This window comes from Nicotiana attenuata, unplaced genomic scaffold (genome assembly GCF_001879085.1).
Source record: "Nicotiana attenuata strain UT unplaced genomic scaffold, NIATTr2, whole genome shotgun sequence".
Lineage (NCBI taxonomy): Eukaryota > Viridiplantae > Streptophyta > Magnoliopsida > Solanales > Solanaceae > Nicotiana > Nicotiana attenuata.
The window spans coordinates 54,815-81,293 of NW_017674229.1; the positions used below are offsets into that span (position 1 = coordinate 54,815).

General features: G+C 41.8%; 2 protein-coding genes across 3 annotated transcripts; one reads left to right on the forward strand and one right to left on the reverse strand.

Moving 5' to 3' along the window:
• Window positions 1-616: 616 nt before the first annotated feature.
• On the reverse strand, window positions 617-4,379 carry LOC109218243. Of its 2 annotated transcripts, none has more exons than XM_019382598.1 (4): window positions 2,351-4,379; window positions 1,388-1,589; window positions 1,117-1,307; window positions 617-1,044 (listed from the first exon to the last, which is right to left on the reverse strand). In XM_019382598.1, the coding sequence occupies exons 1-4, from the start codon at window positions 4,143-4,145 to the stop codon at window positions 962-964; spliced, it is 2,271 nt and encodes a 756-aa protein (XP_019238143.1). In that variant the 5' UTR covers window positions 4,146-4,379; the 3' UTR covers window positions 617-961. The 2 variants fall into 2 exon arrangements, with proteins under 2 accessions (XP_019238143.1, XP_019238142.1); XM_019382597.1 differs by having other exon boundaries at window positions 1,117-1,313; window positions 2,351-4,378.
• A 406-nt stretch (window positions 4,380-4,785) lies between these two features.
• On the forward strand, window positions 4,786-5,886 carry LOC109218242. Its single transcript, XM_019382596.1, has 5 exons — window positions 4,786-4,875; window positions 4,976-5,040; window positions 5,120-5,372; window positions 5,577-5,687; window positions 5,777-5,886. Exons 2-5 carry the CDS (start codon window positions 4,978-4,980, stop codon window positions 5,794-5,796), a joined length of 447 nt encoding a protein of 148 aa, XP_019238141.1. The 5' UTR covers window positions 4,786-4,875; window positions 4,976-4,977; the 3' UTR covers window positions 5,797-5,886.
• The last annotated feature ends 20,593 nt before the right edge of the window (window positions 5,887-26,479 follow it).

Here is a 26,479-nt window from a genome sequence, read left to right on the forward strand (position 1 = left end):
ATTATGTTAACTCTTATGTTTGATAATTACTTCATTTAAAATTTATCTAACTGTATAATTACACTTGTGCAACCAAACAGTACGCTTGTAATTACACTGTAATTACGTTATAACAAACAAATAGGTCATCGTAATTACTAGGCTGTTACACCAATTTCGATTACCGGGTGGCTTTCCAAACAGACCCTTAGTTTATTTTCCAAGTTTTGAATATTTAAGTCCTGCTGTGTAGCTTACTGCAGAGTATGTGCCCACCTAAGATTACTTTCGGGACTTACCCATCTTATGAATATACCAAATCTGGGAAGATACTTACAAGCACCTGTTAAAATCCGATCCTTTAATTGCCTTCTCCTACCAACTCCCTCTGCATCTCTTTACCAAAAATCATCTTCCAATGTCCATGCGTTGGTATGTCTCAGTATCTTTTGGCTGGCTTGCATCAAAGCTGCAGAAGACGAATGTGAAAGTCGACAGTCTCACTGTAAATGAAATTCGGAACTTCACCAAGATGCAGGAGGAAAGTAGAAAAATCAGAACCAGTTTCAATTATAGATCTTTCCCCCTCCCTATATATTTTTCTAAAGAAAGATTTAGTCCAGCTGCTCTGCATTGCTGAGATACCAATGACTTCTCGGAATGATTCCAGATTCTCAATCAGTCACACCATTCAACAAACAAGGCCTACCTAACAGGCAACAGCTTCTATTTAAAGAAAAAGAGATTAATGTCTACATCACATGCTACACGAGATTGCTATCAGCAGTAACGGGAAGATACAAACGAAACAAGCTTGTGTAGAGGAATAGCACATAACAACTGAGCATCGGCACCAAATCTTCAATTTTGCTCGCTACCATTTGTTATGGCTTAAAATTAAGGTCCACCTCACCACCACACTGGACTCAGCATAATCTTCCCATTTCCTTCCAACAGAACAAGAATCTTCTATAGCAAAAGTTCACTTATTTATAGTATTCTCCTCTCCATTCTCTTCTTCACTATCTTTTGGCCCCCCACCAAGAATTTCAAAATCATCAAAACCTGTGGTAGACGGTCATGATCGTCAAAAGATTGCAACTAACAAAGATTTCTTAAGTGAGAAACATAAGTTACCTGCACCTAAGGCTTCAATATCATCAACTAGTGGACCTAAGGGAGCTATGCTGCCTGAAGGTGGGTCAACTGTCATCCAGTCTGAATTTTCCATGTCCTCCGAGCTTAGTTCCCTTCTGGAAACCCAGTCATGAACAAGGTCCATTTTGTCATAGGAGATGGAGTCCATACAGTCCGGATCCATGTTTTGCCTATTGCTGTAAGCAATAAATTAGACACACTCTATTTCATCTCAAGAAAAGGACAACAGTTTGTAAATTTCTCCCTTTACCTTTGCCTCAACCACAAGTTATAGTGAACAAAAGCAAGATCATTAAGTCTTTGATGCTCAATGCAATTTTTTGTCTCATGCATCTCTTCTAAAGGAATTCGACCTGGCTTGAACCTGATCAAACTTGATGTTTGACTAAGAATACGGATGGCCAGGCGAGCCAAATTTGGGCATCCTCCACCATAAGTTGACCACCAATCAGCTGCAAGAATTACAACATAATTACACACTTCCGAAACAGACAAATATTCACACTCCCAGGAGTGTGATGCTAAATTATTACTACTTGTTAATTTGCTTTGCCAAAATCCAATAATTACTGAACTAAAGAAACTGACTATGGTTGGACAAAAAAGAATTAACTTTTCTCCATAATCTGTAATGTCAAATATATGCAAACAAAGGGCAAATTAATGGGAGAGATACTAGTTAACAACTGACACAGCTTGAAACCTTGACCAAGAATGCAAACATGTTTACATGGTTTCTTATAACTAGAAGAATACATTCTATGCAACAGAGCATGGTTCGAACTTGCTTGCGTCCATTAACAAAAAGAGATTTTCTCTGATCAAAGGATCTTAAGCAAAATAAGAATCCATCAATTTCTACCAAGCCTATACAAATAAAAGCTTGTCGCCATAAGCCGACACACTAGAAAGAAAAGGGAACTAAACAAGAAATAGAAATGAATATAGAAAATACAATATGTAAATTTGTTTTGAATGAAGTGATTCTTCCAATGATGATCGCGACCACTAGACTATCCGAGAGGAATTAGACTAAAGAGGAATAGGGATACTGGCATTTGACACTCTACCTACAAGAAACTCCCAGAACATAGATTAGAGGTCATATTCAAGTTGATTAAAGTAACTTTGCCAAACCACTAATAGTTTGGAGATTTAAAACCACACAAATAGTAGGTGTATACAGGAATCCATTTCATGGAATGACACTCACCAGGAAAAAGAGAGTCTCTAGCTCTCACTGCCATTTTCCTACCAAAATCTCCAGCACCGTTGTGGTAAGAAGTAGTTTCTTTCCCAATTTTGTCTTGGATTTTAGGATCAGGAACCAATTTCTCTATACAATCATATAAAAGAGATCTGATATGGAGGCCCAACTCTTCCTCAGTAGTATAGAAAAACTTGGGATTGAGGTAAAACCCCGCAGCATGAAGAGGATGTCGCTGAAGTGGTTCCCACCTGTGATCTATAATATTCCAATAAACTAAGTAATCCTTCTTATTCACAAGCTCACTCTTAATTGTTTCTTTTGCTCGATAGAGCCCTGCATAAACATATGCCATCGCAGGCCTCTCCTCACTACAGACTATCCTCAAAAGCCTCAAGATGGGATCTGTCAAGCGGGTAATCAAGCTGCAAGTAGACCAAAAGGACTGATTACTGATATAATCTAGCACAGCGAACCCCTCTGGTTTCTTTGAATGTGGGCTCTCCATCCATTCCACAGAAGTAACCATTGATTGCAAATTGTGTTTGATATTTACCATTCGTTTTAGTGTCAGAAAGTCAGTTGCCGAGCGTGTAACTCCTAGATCAACTAAGTCAACTCCAAAGGTGAACTTTCTCATCATACTCAAGAGAATGTTATTATTGTAGATGAATCTTGATATAGACTTTGCTTGTTCCATTATTGTATTGATCCACTCAAGTCCTTTTATGTCCTCGAGCATCAAATCAACGGAGTGAGCAGCACAAGGAGTCCAAAAGAGTGTAGGGTAAGCATCAGTGAGCCTTTTCCCAGCAATAACATATCGCTCCTTGCTACTAGTTACTACTTGCAACACATTTCTCACACCAACTTCCTCAACTACCTCCTTAAGCAACTCATAAAGAGAATCCGGAGAATTTATTATGCTAGATACATCCACAGACCTTAAAAACATTGTCCCTTCGGGGCAGTAGACCAAAAAGTTTACTAGTGTTCTACCCTTACCTGTAATCCACTCATCAACCAAAACAGAGCAACCACTCCTCGCCCAGGTGCTTGAACATTGATCAAAGTCGTTCCTCACTTCTTGAACTGAAGCTTTTAGAACCCAGCTTCTAAGGTCATGGTAAGAAGGGCCTGTAACTTCTGCTCCTTGTGAAGCGATCGCATCAATCATCGGTTGGAAATAAACAGAATTTACAGCATCAAGAGGCACCCTAGCATCTAAAAGGAATCTGGCTACTGCCATATGGACATGATTGTTCACTCTTTTCGACATTGCAGCCTGGTTCATTGCAAGAACCATGGCGTTATTATTTGAAGAAGAGGCTTTCCTGATTCTACCCTTTTTCTTCCTACCACCCAATTTATTACATCCGTGGTCTCGATTCAGAAACAAATTAGAGGTCTGTTCAAGAGCTTCAACTGGCATTGGAAGCAAGTCAACTTCCGAATTCAGGCCACAACTATTAGTCAATGCAGCAATCTCACTAGTGCCAACATTATAAGTTGATATTTCCTCAGCAAGCTTTTGTTTTTTTCTCTTCTTCATTACAACCCCATTTAAGCTCTCTTGCATCAAAAGCCGAACATCAGGCTGAACTCTCAAACAAGTAGATGCATTACCTTTCTGACCCGCAAGATGTTCTTTAATCCTATGAATTCCACCACCCTTAAATATTTTTCCACAATATATACACTTTAGCTGCACCCTAGCCCCATTCTTATACATTTGACAATGCTTCCATGCGGGGTCATGTTTTTGTGAAGTAACTGGCACTGGTTCCAAATTAGAATCCATTTTAACATTTACAAATTCTTTAATCACTCTTTTAACTTCAATCTATATGAGAGTCTGAAACAATATCAAAATCCCATGTATATTTATAAGGATAAAATGAATAATCTCAAGGCGTAAAATAGAAAACTTACTTGTAAATTGTTTTTCCGCTTTTTTGAGAAGAGAAAGATGGGAGAAACCGAGTTAGGGATTGCGGATTGGGTTTTTTTTTCCGTTTACTTTATAGAAAGAGAGAAAGTCGAAGGATGACCGGTTGGGATTGTAAGTCGGGAATTTTGAAGTTCGGGTTGACCCGACCATTTGCTTCTATAATTTAAGGGTCAAAATATGGACTGGACCGGTTTGGTGAATAAGAGAACCGGATATTTCAGTAGCCCGTTGCTGGAAAGCCGGAATTCCGGGGTCAATTAGGCTGGCAGGTGAACGTCAGTTTCGTCTTCTAAACCGGATTTTGACATTTGCAATGGCCGAAACCTCGAGATCCGGTCCGTGATCCATTCCTTGTTTTTTTTCCTTGAACCGGCCATGCCCCCTTGTCTATTATGAATATTTCCACGAGAATAGGCAAAGAAAAAATACTATTCCAACAGAAGAACTCTTAGGTGGTTTCTGTTGCTTCATGTTTTAATTTTCATTTCATTTGGTCTTCGCATTTCAGACATGTTTAAAAGCTTTGTCAGGATCAGTTTCTTGTCTAGACATTGTTCATCATCAAAGTCTTCTTTCATCTGTAAGTTCTAAGTAGCTGTATTAACAGTCATCATCTTTTAGATAAGAATAGTGGTTGGTAAGCTTGTATACTTAAATGTTTTATTCGCCTTCAGATTTAGGAATGAGCATGTGGAACTATGGGACTGATGTAATGGATGCTTTGATGGAATTACTTATATCCTTGGTATGTGGCTTTAGTGCTGCAATCTTCCATGTTTGTGTCTAATTGTGTCTATGATCATGAGTCTTCTCCTATGCTGTAGGCTACATCCGGTGCCGGTGGGCAGTATGTTGATTTGTGCTTGGAAATGCTTGTGAACAATTTTGTGCCGCCTCCTTCATTCATATCATTGTTGAATCAGCCACGTGGCATTCTACGGAAGGGCCAAGTCATTATTCGTGTCCATTCAACTTTAATAGACATTGCAGAGTTAGTTCCTCTCTCCCCCTTGAGACTTGAGAAGATAGTAAAGGAGAAAGAGGCAGAGGATGCCAATCAATTACACAAAGGAACCAGTAAGTGCAGATACATGCTTTCTTTACAAAGAAGATTCTTCCACTATGCAGCTTATTAAATGTTCTGGTTCTAGTGACATTTTTTTGAATTAGTGAACGTTGCATCACCAGAACCTTGTGTTGATAATCTATTTCTTCTCTGTTGTGCTCCTTATTGCTGGAAGCTCCTAAATTCTTATCCATGTTTTTTTTCTTTGCCTGAAGTTCATCATGGCATATGTGGAGAACATGTTAAAACTGGAGGGTGGAGCAATTGGTGGTCTTGTTGGGAGAACCATGCTTGTGGCAACTATGGATTGGCTGATAGATTTGGATGTAAGTTGTTTGAAATTGAAGCTTCGCTCTGTCACTGTGTAGAAGTTGTTGCATTAACTTGACTTTCTTCTTGTCCTTGAGTTTCTTAGGTAGACATCGCATGGGATGAAATCTTAAATGAGGATTTCACCAAATGCATCTTCGATATGGAGCTGGAAGATCTGGATGGTCCAGTAGATGATGGTCAGCAAGATGGTGACCAGGTGATTTTCATCTTTTTACTGATATTCTTCTGTATGTTAGTGTTGCCAACTTGCCATTGCCACTAGTGTTGTTTCTTTGACTCTTTTTTTCCCTGGGATAGTGCGGTTGATGGTGATATATGTTTTCATTTCTTTTGGAGCTGAGAATAAGAAAATCAAGTATCTGTGTAAAAATATTAATGTTGCAGTTATTCGGTTCACTTTGCGTTGTCTCTAGCAGGAAAAGCTTTTGTGAGGGTAGTATGGAAGGAATGGAAGGCAAGAAANTCTTCCAACATTTAATTTTTGACAAAACATGTTAGGAAATTTTTAACTTTACTTTTAGCACAAAATTTTTCAGAAACTTTCGTTAACATCCAAACAAATTTGTTACTGATTTCTGTTTCATTGTAATGCAGGCCATGATGTACATACTTTGTTTTTGCATGAGATCAATGCTTGCTATTCCTCGTATCAGGTCACGGCTCTCAAAGCACATAGAGGATATCCTGAGGCATCCATTGAGCCCATTAATGGTAATGCATTCCACACACACACTCTCTCTCTCTCTATTGATTTCTTTTGTTTTGTATTTTATTTTTATTTTTTATTAGTTCGTGCGGATAGACTATATGTGCTATAAGCTTAGAGAGCATAAGAAAAATAAATTTGAGTGAGATTAGGTGATTCTATGAAATTACAGTGCTTTTAGATTTAGAGGTTAGACCGACCATGTTGCATGGGGTAGAGTCTTGGCAGGTCAAGAATTCTCATGTCTAGAAGACGAGAGTAGCTGAAATGAGGATATTGAGATGGATGTGAGCACACTAGGTTAGATAAGATTAAGAATGAAGTTATTCGGAATAAGGTGGGAGTGGCCCCCCTGGGAGGATAAAATGCGGGAGACGAGGTTGAGATGGTTCGAGCATGTTAAGAGGAGAAGCATAAAAGCCCCAGGTAGGAGGTGTGAGAGGTTGACCTTGGTGGGTATGAGGAGGAGTAGAGGTAGGCCAATGAAGTTTTGGGTATAGGTGATATAGAAGTAGGCCTAAGAAGTCTTGGGTATAGGTGATTAGGCGTGATATGGCGCGGCTAGAGGTTACTGAGGACATGTAGGTGCCATGAAACAAGAAATCCTAATGACTCATCTCGTAAATTTTTTCTTTTTGGAGAATTCTGCTTCTCGAATTTTTTTCTTCTTTTTCTTAGCCACGACCCGGATACATTTGTGTCTTGCAACTCCCACGATTTCTTTCTCACAGTAGTGAGTTCAAGACTGACATGAAAATTTAGTTCTTGAAAAATTATGTAGCATTGATGAGACCCATTCTTGAAGAAACTTCGCCGATCATGACTCGGAAGGATGCAGGGGACCAATTGAGCATTCGTTTGGGGTTAGCATTATCTACTTGGTTCATAAGTTGTGATTTTTTATATGGTCGAAATCGAGCTCGCCTACGACACGGTAGGTTAGGCGAGGAACATGATAATAAAGGACTAAAGATTGATCCCAAGTCCCATCGGGTTAGAACCCGGGGTCAGAACGCCTCGCCGTGATACCGGGATCGATCCTAGCCAGCTTGAAGCAACATTATTAGCATAGCCAAACATAAGACCGAAATATCCGTGACCGGTCGGATATTACGACGGAAATCTCGGCACGTATCAATAAGGAACCGACAATCAGCAAATCAAGATACTTTTACCTCTTATAGAATTGTACCTAAAATAGGACTCCTCTACTATATAAAATGGGTCTGATAATTCATTTAAGGCATTGTATCACGCATTCCAAGCAATATATTATTTTTTCTCTTTAAGCTTTTATTCAATTATGTCCTGATATCGATTGAAGTGCATCTAATTCGAGGGTGGCTAATCTCCCAAGACTATAACTGTTCAATTCGTGTTGTTTGAATTTACTTTATCATTGTTTATTTCAATTGCAACTTAATTTATCACTTTGTCTCAAGTTAATCCGCATATCCTTAAAACCACTTACAAATTTAATTTTTATCCGATTTTGAGGGTAAAGAGTTTGGCGCCCACTGTGGGGCTAAGGATAATAGTGGTTATTTTATACAAATCTACATAACACACACTACTTTACACTTGTTCTTTGAAGTGTCTCTAATTTCAGGTTAAAACTCAAAAATGTCGAAGTCTCAATCAGCACCCCTACATGTTGACAATGAGTCCGGCCGTCACGGTGAAAATAACAATATAGCGCCGGGTGACGAGGTACCGTCCATTGATCCCGTCGGATTTTCAGTCGCGGACCCGTTTGACGCTAACTCGCATGTGGCTATCGACACAAATCTGCCTACCGACCTCGAGAATAACGTCCGTGATGGAGCCCGATCAGCGGCTCAAAATACACAAAATAATGGGGGAGACGGGATCAATTTACGGATGATCTTCAAAATGTTACAGGCTCAACAGGCGGCGATAGCTCAATTACAGAACCAAAGCCACATACCAAGCAGAATTGAACCCGATCCGCCCCGGGAAGTCACCAGCTGGGACGAACCGATCACAGAGAGGTCGAATGAAAACGAATCGGGAACTAACCCCGAGATCATAAAAATGCTCGAGGAACTAACAAAACGGGCAGGGGAGAAGAAAATCGAAGCAAATGACAAAAAGGTAGAAACCTACAACTCAAGGGTCGACCAAATCCCGGGAGCACCGCCAATACTGAAGGGCCTGGATTTCAAGAAGTTCGTGCAAAAACCTTTCCCTCAGAGCGCGGCTCCAAAGCCGATCCCTAAGAAGTTCCGCATGCCCGAGATTCCTAAGTACAACGGAACGATCGTCCCAAAAGAGCATGTTACCTCCTACACATGCGCCATCAAAGGGAACGACTTGGATGATGATGAGATCGAGTCTGTCTTGTTGAAGAAATTCGGAGAGACCCTATCAAAGGGAGCTATGATATGGTATCACAACTTACCTCCCAATTCTATTGACTCATTTGCTATGCTTGCAGATTCTTTCGTGAAAGCACACGTCGGGGCTATCAAGGTCGAGACCAGGAAGTCGGACATTTTCAAAGGAAAACAGAAGGATAATGAGATGCTCAGAGAGTTCGTGTCTCGGTTTCAAATGGAACGAATGGATCTACCACCAGTCGATGATGATTGGACCGTTCAAGCTTTCACCCAGGGACTCAATGTTCGGAGCTTGGTGGCTCCACAGCAGTTGAAGCAAAATCCAATAGAATATCCGGCTGTTACTTGGGCCGACGTGCATAACCAGTATCTATCAAAAATTCGATCGAAGATGATCAACTTGGGGCCTCTTCGAGGTCCGTTTATCCCTTCAGACCCATCGACAGAGTTAAGAGAGATATCGACCGTGAACCGAGGTCAAACAGGGATCGGTGCTAGCCGTACAATGGAGATCGAAGAAGTAGTGGGTCCGGGCGGAATTCTATGCGAAATGAAAGGAGAAGTGAATGAGGTCAGATCAACCGGGGACTCATGAGCAAGAACGTTTTCGACAAGCCTACTGGGCCTAAGGAAACACCGAGGCTATCGGAATACAACTTTAACGTCGATGATGCCGTTATTGTATCAGCTATCGGACGCATCAAGGACACCACATGGACTCGACCTATACAATCTGATCGAGCCCAAAGGGATCCCGACCTAATGTGCAAATATCACGTCACTCATGGGCACAGGACAGAAGACTGCCGACAATTAAGAGAAGAGGTGGCTCGGCTGTTCAACAACGAGCATCTCCGAGAGTTCCTGAGTGATCGGGCCAAGAACCACTTCAGGAATAGGGATTCTAACAAACAGACCTAGCAGGAGGAACCTCAGCACGTCATCAACATAATCATTGGTGAGGTCGACATTCCCCAGGGGCTGATGCTGAAGTGCACCAAAATATCCATCACAAGGGAGAAACGAACTCGGGATTACGTACCGGAAGAAACCTTGTCCTTCAACGACGAAGACGCTGAGGGGATCGTTCAACCCCACAACGATGCACTGGAAATATCGGTACTCGTAAATAAATCTCAAATTAAGCGTGTGTTAATTGATCCAGGTAGCTCAGCCAATATCATCAGATCAAGGGTCGTGGAAAAACTCGGCCTGCAAGACCACATCGTACCTACGGTCCGAGTCCTGAACAGGTTCAACAAGGCATGCGAGACCACTAAAAGGGAGATAACATTATCGGTGAACGTCGTTGGAACCGTGCAGGAAGCCAAATTCTATGTAATCGAGGCAGATATGAGATACAACGCTTTATCCGAGAGGCCATGGATTCACAACATGAGTGCAACGCCCTCGACACTGCACCAGGTGCTGAAATTCCCAACGCCCAGCGGAGTCAAAACAGTTTATGGGGAACAACTGGCCGCCAAGGAAATGTTCGCGGTCGATGAAGTGATCTCGGCATCTACACTTTCAACACGGAGGATCCAAATCGACAGTCAAAGACGGGGCCAAATAGCAATCACCGATACCAGCCTCGGCAAGATCGGAGGAAGAAAGGGTAGACGAGGACGATGACTATGGAGTCCCTAGATCTTTTATAGATGATGACGTCCAAATCCTCGACTAAAAAGTAAATGGACACGGTCGCATGCAATATAATTTACCCAACTATGAGTCGGGGTCGAATCCCACAGAGAACAATATGTAGGCGATTAGGAATGTAAGAGACTTATCGCTTGTTATGCAATGCCAAATACTAAGAATTATTTTGAGGAAATATATATAGCTAATTGCGAAAATGTAAACTAACCTAGAAAGCAAGTAAAATGATCAATGGCTATGGATACACGGGGAATTACACTCAAGTAACGACCCAATGTATTTCACGATTTAACAAATATGAGCGAGTTTATGTTAATTAGCCTCGGGTAATAATTCTATATTAGATTCTTCCGAAGACTAACAAGACTTCCTAATTGAATTATCCCTAAAACAATTAAGAGATTAAGCACACCCGATTATGGCTACAAGTAGTTCAATCCTATCCCTAGGTAGAATCTATAAAGTGAGGGTTAAAGCCTCAAGTTCTTGTTAATTAATCTTCTCCAACCCCAAATAATCTTTCCCAAAATTAATTTGAAGTTAATGGGCGAGTCCTAGGGTTAGTTAATCCCTTTGGAAACATTAAAGAACAAGAATAATTAAAATAACAATAACTCACTTCATAATAAATAAAAATCGTTCAATACATAAGCACAACAAGGTATTTAATCCACACTTTAAACATGAGTATTTCTATAAACAAGATTCAAGTGTTGGAATAAATAATAAACACTTAGATATACAATACAAAGCAAGGAAATGAAGAAATGAACATAAATGGGTAAGAAATTCTCAACCAAAAGCTTCAAATCTTCAAGACCAAAGTGTGTATGCAAGAACCCTATCTCCAAAACTTGTTCTCTTCTCTCAAAATAGGTCAAAGACTGCCCAAAGATTTGCCAAAGATATCTTACAAATGAGCTGGTTTGTGTATTAAATGGTTTGGGTTCAAAATCGTGAAATTCCAGAACTGCCCAGTTTGTTCTTCGCGTTCGCGAAGGTTTGCCTCCTTCAGCTTCGCGTTCGCGATTGTCTCTTCGCGTTCGCGAAGGTTTGAGTTCTGCTTCTTCGCGCTCGCGATGTATCCTTCGCGTTCGCGAAGGTCTGGCTTTCTGCTTCTTCGCGTTCGCGTTCGCGTTCGCGTTAGACCTTCGCGTGCGCGAAGGGTAAATCACTGGGCAGATTTCCATTGTCCATTTTAGCTCCTTTTTGACTCGGCTCACTTGGTTTCTTCACCATCACTTCTAAATCACATACAACCTATAAAATAGACGTAAATGACATTAAACACACGATTTTATCAACCAAACATAGCAAAAATCTAAATTTAAAGACGAGATAAGTTGGTAAAATACCCACTTATCAAACCCCCAAACTTAAACTATTGCTTGTCCTCAAGCAATTCAACAACTAAGGACATCCTTCAATAAAATCATCAATTAAGCTCAATGACATACCAAACATCATTTCACGTCAAAAAGGTTCAAATTAAACACAATCTAGTGACTTCGGTTGGTACCAATAATTAATCCAAAGCATATGAATCGCCAACAAATTTTCACAAATTTCATTTCAATTCAAGTGCTCAAACACCGCATTAATCAAAGTAGCAACCAAGTCATGACACTAAAGCTTCAAAATTTGCCTCATTATCACAAACAATTTTCTTTTGTTTATTCCTCCCAATTGGAGATTAGATTATCAAAAATAATTTTCCAACGTTTCTTCACTTTTCATTCCAGACCTATTCTTCCCTTTATTCTCAACTCCTTATTTTTCCTTCTTTTTTTTTTGTTTTTACTCATCATTTTTTTTATATTACCTTTCACCTTTTATGCAACTTCCACATCACAACTTTTCCAACCTTCACCCCCAGACTTAGGCTTTTAGCCTATGTTTACACTTTTAAAATACTTAGGGAGGTAGGGTGCCAAAAGCTAGATCAATATAGAACAAAGGGTTAAAGTTTGTAACATGGTTGCCAAAGAAAAAGTTTAAAGGCTCAAAAAGGGTTGACTAGGGAAAATATGCAAGGGTAGAAAATTTAAGGAACAATAACGGTCCAAGGAAGGCCTAACTTCATTTTTTAAACCAAGTTAGTCTAGAATTTCACCTTGAAGCACATTCCGGGCAAGTTTACAAATAATGCAAAAGAACTCATAACAAATGTCACCACACATGGCACATGCAAACTCGAGTGACATATAAATCCAAAATCCAATTAAAACAAATGAACCCGAAGAAAATCACAAATAGCCAAAAAGACTATTTAATGAATCAAAGAGCCAAAAATGGAACCTAAAAGTCACAACAAGGATTATTACTTCAATCATTTTTTATTTTAAAGATCAAAACTTCATATGCCAAAGTTTAAATTATGTTGGTACCAAACAAGCCACACGTTGGTTTATGGACACAAGATCACACCCAAAAACCAATTTATTCACTACTAGCTACTAAACTAACTAAAAAAAATATTTACCTAAAAAAAACTAAACAAGACTAATCACTTAAGAAAGTTGTCACACCATCCATCATAGGGAAAAGTCACCTGGTTCGACACAAATTATTTTCTTGGAAAAGAACCGCGGCATAAAGAAAAACCAAGGATTTTAATTAATACTACTGCAAGTAAATAAAGTAAACAAAATAAGAAAATAATAAATACTAAAAAAAACTAATGCTAACATTCTAGAATTAAATTATTACTAATAAACTAAAACGTCAACCAATCTACACAAGTTATCACAAAAAATGTTCATGCTCCACATACATCCATCATATATATATGAGTCACCCACAACCTAAAGTGTTGCACTGTACTCGATGCAACTAATCAAAACAAGATAAAATGAAGGAGGTGCTCCCTGAAACTGCATCAGTCGAAGCTGGAGGTGGTGGGAAATTTGAGCTCCAATCCTCATCATCATCGTCCTCTAATTCATGTGAGCCATATAATGAACTCAGCTTGTGCATCATCTTGGACAGAAATTTGCTTTCTCATGCTCCCTAAACTTCCTCTGCCTCTTCTCAATCTTCCCTTGCCGGCGGCTCATATTCTCCAACCTAGTGTTCATGGCCTCCATCTTGCCCGTTATTGCTTTTTGCACTTTGACTACATCATCCATGGATAGTGGGGCAACAACACCAGTAGATGTGCTAGCCCCAGGTGGGCCAATAGTAAGGCCAGCTATAAGCTGCCTAATATGCGCATCTACTCTATGTGTCTAACTCGATAAGTGACGCATAGTGTGAGGGCCGGACTGGAGTGGTCCTATGGGGTCAAATGACCCTGGTGCAGGTGAAAAGGATCCGGTGGGATCAGTGGTGGCCTCAGAGAACTGCCCAAATAAAGAGGATGTAACATCTACCTCCTCTTTTTCTGCTTGTCACTGGGTCCCCTTTTCAGCAAAGGATGGATCATTGGCTTTCCTGGACCTTTCTCAACATCATTTGGGCGTTTAAGCACCCCAACATAATAGCATAGTCGAGTGATCAAGGATGGGAAGAATAGGCTCTTGGACCTCCCATGAGTGGCTTCCTCAATTTCTCGAACAATGTGCTCCCCCACGTTCACAGGTAGTCCATCCATCATAGCAGCAATTATCAGTGCCCTCTCTGCTGTCACATCAGTGTCATTTGTAGAGGGCAAGACTCTTGCACAGATAATAGAGAGCCATGTCTTTGCCTCAGCCATGAAATCATGAGAATCAACTCCCTTGTGCACTGTCATCCACTTCGGGGTCACCCCATCATGTAATTTGTCCACTAACCACTGGTTTCCTCCTGCCTTAGCTCTATCTCTGTAGACTTGATTATCGACATTGGGAAGGCCATAAATTCCATTGATTATCTCAGGGCTGAAATGGACTTACACGCCCCGCACGGTAGTAACTAAGGTACCTTGGAAGTCGGTCTTCAAGGTGTTTGCATAAAATTCCAAAACTATTGTGTGGTTGGCATCATTTGGTTGCTCGGCAAAACAAATCCAACTGCTTTCTACCAACCGTGTGTAGAAGCCCGACATTTTAGCTTCAACCTTTTTCCATGTTTATGCCTCTTTCCCAGATGATGGTCTTTGACAAGAGTTCATCGTATTTCCACTCACATGCTGCAGATAGAAACCAGTCATGATCAAAGGGTTCTTCTTGTTCATCTTCGAAGACATGTTCTTGCTCAATTTCATTGTGTTCCGGATCCATTTTATGCCCAAAGTACCTACAAAATAGACCAATAATGTTAAAAGCTCATATAGACACTTAAAACAATGTATTAGGAAGTAATTAAGCCAAAGAAATGAGCAAAAAAGGTCTCGGGCAAAGCTGTGCGAAGCTACTAATTTTAGCAATTTTTGGGACTGCCAGTGATTGCTCTTCGCGTTTGCGAGCAGCGCATCGCGTTCGCGAAGAGCAAAAATTTTGCACAGATTTAGACCTTCGCGTTCGTGAGCAGACCATCGCGTTTTTGCGAAGGTCAAAAAGTTTTTTTGCCCCAGAGATTTGCCTTCGCGTTCGCGAGAAGACCCTCGCGTTCGCGAAGGTCATCTTCCTCGCCCAGACCCAGTTTTCTTTCACGCATTTTTTAAAACAGTGTGTGTGCCTCTTTTCCTTCTCGTTTTTCATTCAACTTTGGCACACATCTTGCCCAAAATTTTATACCAACAATCACACACTTTCACTCAACCAACCTCACCCAGCAAGCACAACAAATTTCACACACGAATTTGACATTCAAGACTCGAAATTTTTGAACCCTAAGCACCAATCAACCGTGGTTGCTCTTCTATTGTTTCACACCAAGAAAGAGAAGAAAGATTTAAGAGGCAAGAGAGGAAATTACATACCTTGAGAGTGGCGAGGGAGAATCACAATGGACTTGAAGAATATGGGGAGTTTGATTTTTTTGGGATTTAAGGTGTAGGAACGGTTCTTGAGCCAAAAGGGGATTAAACGTCCCTTTCCAGTGTTTAGACTTTAAAACTTACGTGATGACTCGTGTTCGCAAGGGCAGTGACGCCTACGCGAAGGGTAAATCTGGCCAACTTGTCGCGAACACGAGTGAGTCCACGCAAACGCGAAGCTTTAGAAAAGGCCATTCATCGCGAACGCGAGGAGCTGTCGCGAACGCGAAGCTCTGTTTCTGCAATTTCCAGCAGCTACTGATTTGGACTGCCCGGACCATGCAACTGCTCAACACTACTCCAAAAAATGTGAAACTTGGCAGATTAGTCAACAACATTATACTAAGCTATTCTAAAACAGAAAATTTCAAAAACGGCTAAGAATTTTTAAAAATGGATGGGTTGCCTCCCACCAAGCGCCGCATTTAACGTCGTGGCACGATACAGATCAACTTTACCACTTTTCTCGCCACTTGGACGATATGAACTGGGCACCTAATTTGGAATCAAGCTTGTGACCACGAGCGGTGGGGGGTGGTAAGTAGATGATCAAGCCAAGCATTAATTTCTTCATTTTGCATTTTTTGGCTTTCATGTGAGGGATGTCATTTTGCCTTCTTGTTCCCTCTAATTGTAAGATTTACGACTTTTGTCTTTCCTCCTCGCAATCCCTCATTGACTCGTGTAGTTCAATTCCCATATCACCACACAATTTCAATGTTAAAAAATGTTTGGAATGTGACATCAACCCTCCAACTTGCAATTCTTTCCGGATTTTGACATCCTCTTTTTCCCCCGGACTAGAGTCAATTTCAACCATATTTTCAATTTCACCGGTTGACTCTAATTCCATATTTTTCATAGCATCACTAACAAGCATGGAGTCGGTTGGCGGATGTTCAATTCTTGATTCCTCAAAGTAAAGCTCGCATTCTTCCTCGGAGTTGGACTCTTCTTGACTTCTTTCCACACTTTCAAGTTGGTGGGCATAGTGAGCCTCAACCAATATTTTCATTTGATCTTCCAAAGTGCAGATATCCTCATCATTTTGAGTCAAGACTTGCTTCAAGTCCTCGAGTGCAAAGTTGTGCTTCTCCTCATTTTCAAGAATGGCCTCCAACATGAGCATCATCTTCTCATTTTGAGCATTTGAGAGTTCTTCTTGGTTTGGATCAAGTGCCAAGGAAGGATTTTCGGCTTCATCCTCCAAGGAAGATTCTTGGCTATCATTCACTTCTGAGGCTTTTTGGACCTCTAAAGCTTCAAGCATTTCTTCCATTTGTGAGTTCAATCTTTCAAGCGCCAAGTCATTTTGAAGACTATTTATCAAAAGCTCCTCCAAGGCACTTTGCTCTTTGTTTCCTCCTTCAAGTAGGCATTCTAACATGAGCTTGAACTATCCATTTTGACCATGCTCAACTTCTTCCACCTCCATATCCCTATAAATTTCATCACAAAAAGTAGAATCATCATAGCGGGGGCTTGGGGATGGGAAGGACAAATAAGCACAATACTCCCAATGACCATTTTGACGATCACACTTATCACAAATACTCCTTTCATGGGTTTGAGATTGTGCGCACAATCCGCCCTCGGGAGTATTTAAACAATTTTGCCACGAGTGTGGTCCTCCACAATAAGGACAAGGGTCATCAAAGTATGAACAACTACCATCCGACCAGTTTTTATTATATGATGCCATTTTTTCAAAAACTAAGAAAATAAACAAGAAACAAACAAGAAAAATAGACCAAGGTAAGAAAGATAATTACACAAATATTCACATGTTTGGACCAAAGCACTTACGCTTATTTCTCAAACAACCTAAATTACACCAAATTGTTCCCCGGCAACGGCGTCAATTTTGATGACGTCCAAATCCACTACTAAAAAGTAAATGGACACGGTTGCATGCAATATAATTTACCCAACTATGACTCGAGGTCGAATCCCATAGAGAACAATATGTAGGCGGTTAGGAATGTAAGAGAATTATCACTTGTTATGCAATGCCAAACACTAAGAATTATTTTGAGGAAATATTTATAGCTAATTGCGAAAATGTAAACTAACCTAGAAAGCAAGTAAAATGATCAATGGCTACAAGCATGGATACACGTGGAATTACACTCAAGTAACGATCCAATGTATTTCACGATTTAACAAATATGATTGAGTTTATGTTAACTAGCCTCGGGTAATAATTCTATACTAGATTCTTCCGAAGACTAACAAGACTTCCTAATTGAATTATCCCTAAAACAATTAAGAGATTAAGCACACCCGATTATGGCTACAAGTAATTCAATCACATCCCTAGGTAGAATCTATAAAGTGAGGGTTAAAGCCTCAAGTTCTTGTTAATTAATCTTTCCCAACCCCAAATAATATTTCCCAAAATTAGTTTGAAGTTAATGGGCAAGTCCTGGGGTTAGCTAATCCCTTTGGAAACATTAAAGAACAAGAATAATTAAAATAACAATAACTCACTTCATAATAAATAAAAATCATTCAATACATAAGCACAACAAGGTTTTAATCTACACTTAAACATGAGTATTTCCATAAACAAGATTCAAGTGTTGGAATAAATGGTACACACTTAGATATACAATACAAAGCAAGGAAATGAAGAAATGAACATAAATGGGTAAGAAATTCTCAACCAAAAGCTTCAAATCTTCAAGACCAAAGTGTGTGCAAGAACCCTAGCTCCAAAACTTGTTCTCTTCTCTCAAAATAGGTCAAAGACTGCCCAAAGATTTGCCAAAGATATCTTATAAATGAGCTGGTTTGTGTATTAAATGGTTTGTGGTCAAAATCGTGAAATTCCTGAATTGCCCATTTTTTCCACCCAGTTTCTTCTTCGCGTTCGCGACTACACCTTCGTGTTCGCGAAGGTTTGCCTCCTTCAGCTTCGCGTTCGCGATTGTCTCTTCGCGTTCGCGAAGGTTTGAGTTTTGCTACTTCGCGTTCGCGAAGGTCTGGCTTTCTGCTTCTTCGCGTTCGCATTAGACCTTTGCGTGTAAATCACTGGGCAGATTTCCATTGTCCATTTTAGCTCTTTTTTGACTCGTTTTCACTTGGTTTCTTAACCATCACTTCTAAATCACATACAACCTGTAAAATAGACGTAAATGACATTAAACACACGATTTTATCAACCAAACATAGCAAAAATCTAAATTTAAAGATGAGATAAGTTGGTAAAATACCCACTTATCAATAGCCCCCGATGATTCTAACGCCACTAAATCGACGGTCGAGGAGCTGGAACATGTCATATTGCTCGAGCATCTACCCGATCGAAAGGTAGACCTAGGCACGGGGTAAAGTCCCGAGCTCAGGAAAAAACTCATTCAATTTCTTATAGCTAACATAGATTGTTTCGCTTGGTTCTACACTGATATGACAGGGATCCCGCCGGAGATAACCACCTACAAGCTAAGCCTGGACCCAAAATTCCACCCAGTCAAGCAAAAGAGGAGACCCCAGTCCGAGCTCAAACATGCTTTCATCAAGGACAAGGCATCTAAACTCCTTAAAATAGGGTCCATTCGGGAGGTTAAATACCCGTATTGGTTAGCGAACGTAGTGGTAGTCCCTAAAATGGGAATAAATTAAGAATGTGTGTAGACTATAAGGATTGGAATAAGGCGTGTCCCAAGGACTCCTTCCCTTTTCCCAACATCGATCGTATGATCGATGCCACGGCCGGCCACGAGATCCTCAGTTTTCTCGATGCCCACTCCGAGTACAACCAAATACGGATGAACCCGGATGATCAGGAAAAAACCTCCTTCATCACTAAGTACGGCACATACTGCTATAACGTGATGTCTTTCGGATTAAAAAATGCCAGTGCCACTTATCAACGCGTAGTATACCATATGTTCGAGGAACAAATAGGAAAATCAATGGAGGTTTACATTGATGATATGTTGGTTAAGTCCCTGCGAGCAGAGGACCATTTAAAACATTTGCAGGAAACCTTCAATGTATTGAAGAAGTAAAATATGAAACTGAACCCGGAAAAATGTGCGCTTGGAGTCGGATCAAGTAAATTCCTCGTATTCATGGTATCCAATCGGAGAATCGAGATCAACCCCGACAAGATCAAAGCATCGAAGATATCATGGTTGTGGACAACGTGAAGGTCGTGCAAAGACTAACCGGACGCATAGCCGCCCTTGGGCGATTCATCTCGAGGTCCTCCGACAAGAGCCACTGATTCTTCTCACTACTGAAGAAGAAGAATAACTTCTCATAGACCCTGGAGTGCCAGCGAGCCTTGCAGCAACTCAAGCGATATCTATCGATCCCACCACTATTTCACATGCCGAAGACAGACGAACAACTATACCTGTACTTGGCAGTATCGAAGATAGCGGTAAGTGGAGTCTTGGTCTGGGAAGAGCAAGGTACGCAATTTCCAATCTACTATGTTAGCAGAACTTTAGGTGAGGCCGAAACTAGGTACCTTCACCTAGAAAAATTGGCGCTCGCTTTACTAAGCACCTCTAGGAAGTTGAAACCATATTTTTCAGTGGCATCATATATGTGTTGTGACTACTTACCCATTGCGAAATATAATGCATAAACCAGAGCTCTCGGGATATTTGGCCAAATGGGCCATGGAAATCAGCGGGTAAAATATTGAATATCTACCCCGGACAGTCACTAAATCTCAAATTTTGGCAGATTTCGTGGCCAACTTTACGCTGGACCTAATACCCAAGGTCGAAAGAGAGTTGTTGGTGAACTTGGGGACGTCTTCGGGGATCTGGACCCTCTTTATGGACACCGCCTCGAACGCAAAAGGGTCCGGACTTGGCATCGTATTGAAGCCACCAACAGGCAATGTAGTTAGACAATCTATTAGGACTGTGAAATTGACTAACAACGAGGCCGAATATGAGGCCATGATTGCAGGTCTCGGACTAGCCAAAAGCTTTGGGGCGAAGGTGATCGAAGCTAAGTGTGACTCCCTCCTCGTGGTGAACCAAGTTAATGGGACATTCGATGTTAGAGAAGAACGAATGCAAAGGTACCTGGATAAGTTGCAGGTAACATTACATCGGTTCAATGAGTGGGCTTTGCAACACGAACCTCGGGATCAAAACAGCAAGGCTGATGCCCTTGCTAACTTAGGGTCGCCGGTCGAGGACGACGAGCTCAACTCGGGGGCAGTCGTACAACTCATTAGATCGGTAGTGGAAGAGGGCCACGCCGAGATAAACTCTACAAGCCTGACTTAGGACTGGAGAAACAAATATATAGAATATCTGAAGACTGGAAAACTGCCCTCGGATCCAAAAGAGTCGAGGGCCCTGCGTATGAAGACAGCCCGGTTTAGCTTGACTGAAGACGGAACCCTGTTCAGGAGAACGTTCTGTGGCCCATTAGCAATATGTCTAGGACCGGGAGATACCGAATACGTTCTGAGTGAAGTTCACGAGGGCACATGTAGAAATCATTCAGGCACCGAATCATTAGTTCGAAAGGTAATCAGAGCCGGCTGCTACTGGATCGACATGGAAAAGGACGCAAAGGAGTTCGTACGAAAATGTGATGAATGCCAAAGACATGCTCCGATGATTCATCAACCCGGGGAGTTGCTACATTCGGTTTTGTCACCATGGCCATTCATGAAGTGGGGAATGTACATCGTTGGCCCCCTTCGATGGGCACCCGGTAAGGCTCAATTTATATTGTTTATGACTGATTATTTTTCTAAGTGGGTGGAAGCCCAGGTATATGAGAAGGTCAGGGAAAAGGAAGTCATCGATTTCATTTGGGACCACATCATATGCCGATTCAGAATGCCAGTCGAGATTGTGTCCGACAACGGGAAACAATTCATCGGTAGCAAATTAAGCAAGTTTCTTGAAGATCATAAGATCAAAAGGATCCTATCAACACCCTATCACCCTAGTGGGAACAAATAAGCAAAATCGACCAGCAAAACATACTCAAAAACCTCAAAAAGAGGATAACCGATACCAAAGTAAAATGGAAGGAAATCCTGCCCAAAGTATTATGGGCATACCGTACGACCTCGAAGTACAGCACCGGTGCCACCCGGTTCTCACTGGTTTACGGTGTCGAAGCTATAATACCGGTCGAAGTCGGAGAACCAAGTGTCTGGTTCTGATACGAAACCAAAGAATCAAATGATGAGGCCATGAATACGAGCCTAGAGCTATTAGACGAAAGGCGCGAAGCTGCCCTTGTCCGGTTGGCCACCCAAAAACAACGGGTCAAGATATATTACAATTGAAGAGCCAACCTTCGACACTTCACTGTCGGGGACTTAGTATTAAGAAAGGTCACACTAAGCACCCGGAACCCGAACGAAGGGAAGCTGGGGCCGTCCAAAGACAATCTCGGACGGCCCTGGCTATCAAAGCCTGGGGGCACGAGACCTATTAGGCAGCGCCCGAACCTTAAAGGCTACGGCCATCCTTATTTGGGGACTATTATCTTAGGCGAGCCCGGATAACTCGGGGTAACAAGCCCACTGGGCAGCGCCCGAACTAAAAAGGCTATGGCCATATTAAAACGGCTCAGAGATGTCCGAGACCCGTAAAAAAACAAGGCCTTCAAATTTCTTAACCGGTTCTAAAGGCTGCCCTCGGCAAACTATAATCTAAATAATTATAAGTACTTTGGGAAAAAGTTTTCGGTCATACCAAACCCCCACGATGCCTTAAACAAAATAATGTCGAAGTCAAGGCCTGTCTGAACCCCCAAACGTGACCTAACTATTTCATGCTAAGGCATTTCGATCTTTGCAAAGTTAAATAATAAAGCAAAGGAAAACAAAACTCAGAGATTGTCGAAGGGAAAAAGAAGCATTGTATTATAGTTGTCGAAGGGAAAAAGAAGCATTGTATTATATATACATATAGTCTTTACAAAGGTCAAACGGCCTTGACAAAAAGGACAAAAGTACACAAGTACAAAAATACAAAAATCAAAATAAAATGTACAAGGCACTTAAACGGCCTAGTCTTCAGCGGAGGCCACCCCATCACCGGGACTATCGGGGTCCTCTCCACCTCAGGACCCGCCGGAATCCTCGGAATCTTCCTCTTCTTCATCCTTGGGGTAATCCAATTTCTTGGCCTCGGCCTCGAGCGTCTTAGCGATCTCGATCTCGACCGACAAATCAAAACCCCAAGCATGAACCTCCTCGAGGGCCTCCCTTCGGGACTGCCGCTTCTCATATTTGACGATGTCTTTCAAGCGGTCTTGGGCTACCTCGGCATCGGCCCTATACTGGGCCACCAGCTCATCGGCATCGGCCTTGGTTATTTCAGCTACCGACTTGGCCGCTTTAAGCTCTTCCATGAGGTCGTCCTGGGCGGTGGCAACTGAACTCAGCTGAGATTGGAGCTCCTCGACCTTCTTAGACTGTACTTTGGCTTTCTCTCTCATCATTGGAGTTGAACCTCCGCCGACACCAACGGTGCCCGGGTAATTTCCTTTTCTGAGGCCAGGCGGTCCATTTTGCTCTTCCATTCTTCAGCCTAGACCTTTATCACGTCCATCTCTGCCCGAAGCTGGTCGATCTGATCAAGCTTTTGTTGGACCTGCGGGTTAGTCACCGATTCTAGCTCATCGTCACTAACCTCAAAAACTTTTACCTTTTACACTAAGTTGGCAGGTTCTTTCTGAGCCGCATCCCACTCGACCCGGAGACTCTTAGCCCCTTCCTCGCGTTGCTCGCTGAGAAGTTTGTAATCTTCTCAGTAAGCTCTTTGGCTTCGGCCTCGAGGAAGCTCAGCTCTTCTCGGTATCGGAGGAAGGTCTCGTGGTGAAGCACCAAGGCCTGCGAATACAAGGATAAATATTATGATCACTAAATAACCAAAGCTGGAAAATGAAAAGGATTAATAAAGCCATACTCGATTCAGCGCCTGCTGTGCTTCGTTGAACAGACATGGGGAATTCTCTCGTTCATCTTTGCCTGGTCTTCTTTAGTCACCAGGCACCGGAGGTAACTAGCTACCCCAACAGGTGCGGAAAGGACCTGGGCATCCTCCAGAACGGAGATAATGATGGACCGCTTCCGACCGGGATCGACACTCGGGGTGGGAATCTGTTGACTAGTCTTGGGCTCGAACTAGACCCACCTGCCCCCAAAGGCGGACTTTTCCTTGGTACTTTTATGTCACCAAATCTAGTGACATCCTCCATGGCAGTGGTCCACGCCATCAAAAAAGCTTTGGAGGGGATCGTTCGCTTCCTGGACCCCCTCATTTGACCGCTCCTTCGCCTGAGATTCACCGAACATCGAGTCCGTGAACGAAGGCAATCTCGTTATGTCAATGACACCGGGTGGAGCAGAACCGGCGTCTTGAGGGTTCTCGACCCTCACTGTTGCATCGACCTCATGGGTTTGGGAAGGAATGGCCTCTGTTGTTCCCCCTTCAGTCGATGCCCGTTCTTCAGGGACCAATGGCACTCGGGCCACTAGAATTTCATCCTCCTCGGACTCGTCTCTGAGCCGATGGAGGGAGTCCGAGTCAAGTATTCGGGAGCTGGAGGTTTCTTTTGGCTTACGGACTAGCCTCCTCCTTAGTTTCTTTTTCTCCGAGCTCGGAGCCCTCCTCAACTTCTTTTCTTTGACCTGCCCTGGAGTAGGAGACTCGACGGGCAACTCCTCGTCGCCAACCAGAGGCCTAAGCTCGACATCCTTAGGCAAACCTGAGAAAGAAAACAAAGGGAGTAAGAACTTGATAGTAAAAAGGGAAGCCTAACTCAACCTGATACGAAAAGAGATCTTACCATGGGACGGGCCTCCAAATAGCCCTTCGAGAGTTTGCGCCATGAATGCTCGGAGTAGGGCATTTAAGAAACGATACCCTCGATCCACTCCTTGAGTCGAGTAACAGCATTTAGAACCCGAGCAGCGGCTGCACCACCACAAACATCAATAAGAAAAAGAAAAGTAGACGTAAAATCAACATTCAAAGGAAGGTTCCACTTACGTTTTGTATTCCACTTCTCGAGGAATGGTATGCATTCCGCCGGAATCAAGTGCGAAGTCCTCACTTAGACAAAACGGCCTTGCTAGCCTTGGTTCCGGTCCTCATCGATGCTAGAGAACAGGGCTTTGCTGGCCCGACGCACAAGCTTTATCAGCCCCCTCGGAATAGCCGAGGACTGTACAGCTGAAGTAGATGATCCACGGTGTACCGGCAGCCATCTATTTTGCTCACAAAGAACTGTAGGAGTATCACGATCCTCCACATTTAAGGGTGGATTTGACCGAGGCAAACTTCATACCTCTTGTAGAAATCAATGATGACCGGTTCCATCGGTCCCAATGTGAAGGGATAAGTGTAAACGCTCAAGTATCCCTCGCCAAGGGTGATGATGGCCTCCTCGGGGTCGGGGACCACAATGGTTTTATTGGCCCAGTTGCAATCTATCTGAACCGTAGGGAGGATCTCCTCCGTGTTCGAACAGATGTATCTTGAGAAATCTTCGCACCGCCCTGGTACAGAGGAAGTTTTTTCAATTTTAAGATCGTTATTTACTGAGCAACCCCCGGGGACAAACATTTTCAATTGGGATTCATGTGCTTGTTCCTCGACAGCAGTACACGAAACGGTCTCCTCGGTAGCCGGCCGCGAGGTAGAAGGAGTTTCTTTTTGGGGAATGATTTTTGAAGTCTTCGCCATTTCTTTGAAGATGGAGGAAAAATGAGGAAAAAGAGAAAGTTAAAGGAGTACGTTTGATGGTTTGGGATGAAGACGAACAAAAGCTCTTATAAAAGATCTCAAATAATCAGGATATAAGTGCCAAAGAGTATTAAGATCTCTAAGGTACGAGGGCAGAAGATCTGTATGTAAAGTTTGAAAGATCAAAGAAGGGGGTATTTATAGTTTTTCAACGACGGTTCACATCTAGGAGTGGTCGAACGGTAACTGATAAGGATTTAATGCCATTAAGACTTGACTAACGAGACATTTTGACAATTTTGTCGTTACTATCACGGGGTATCGAAGTAAGAATCGGAAGCTCATGTTGTTTCTCGTCGTCTATTCTCCGAAAAATGAAGGGACTATCCATATACGGTCGAAATCAAGCTCTCCTACGGCACGGTAGGTTAGGCGAGGAACATGACAATAAAGGACTAAAGATCGACCCTAAGTCCCACCGGGTTAGAACCCGGGGTTAGAATGCCTTCCTTCGAGAATATCGAGGCCGTGATACCAGAATCGATCCTAGCCAGCTCGAAGCAACATTGTTAGCATATCCAATAGAAGACCGAAATATCCATGACCGGTCGATATTAAGGCGGGAATCTCGGCACGTATCAATAAGGAACCGGCAATTAGCAAATCAAGAGATTTTTACCTCTTATATGATTGTACCTAAAATAGGACTCTTCTACTATATAAAGAGGGTCTGATAATTCATCTAAGACATTGTAACATGCATTCCAACCAATACATTATTTTTTCTCTTTAAGCTTTTATTCAATTATATCCCGATACAAATCAAAGTGCATCTAATTCAAGGGTGGCTAATCTCTGAAGATTGTAACTGTTCAATTCGTGTGGTTTGAATTTACTTTATCATTGTTTATTTCAATTGCAACTTAATTTATCACTTTATGTGAAGCTAATCCGCATATCCTTAAAATCACTTACAAATTCAATTGTTATCCGATTCTGAGGTAAACAGGTTTGTTGAGTCGGTTTTCTCCACTGTTTTGGCCTAGAAGAGGCTCATGAAATTTCAATTCTTGCAAGTTTGAATCTTGGATAGTTCTGCTGGCAGAAAATATGGACAGTGAAAGAAAAATTGTGAGGTTTTTGAGGCAGATATAATGCTCTCCTTAATTCTGAATTTTGTGGAGTTTATGATTTCAAGATGGATGAATACCATTTATTTTTGAATCATTACTTCCTCAAATGGCCATTTGAAGTAAAACTGTCATTTTTTCCCTGAAAATTAATACTTGCTTCATTTCAATTCAGATGACACGCTTTCCTTATTAGTCCGTTCCAAAAAGAATGACACATTTCTACAATTGAAAATAATTCAACTTTAAACTCTTCATTTTACCCTTAATGAGAAGCTTTTATAACCACACAAATATCAAGGCACCACAAAACTTTTACCCCTTAAGCTTTTAAC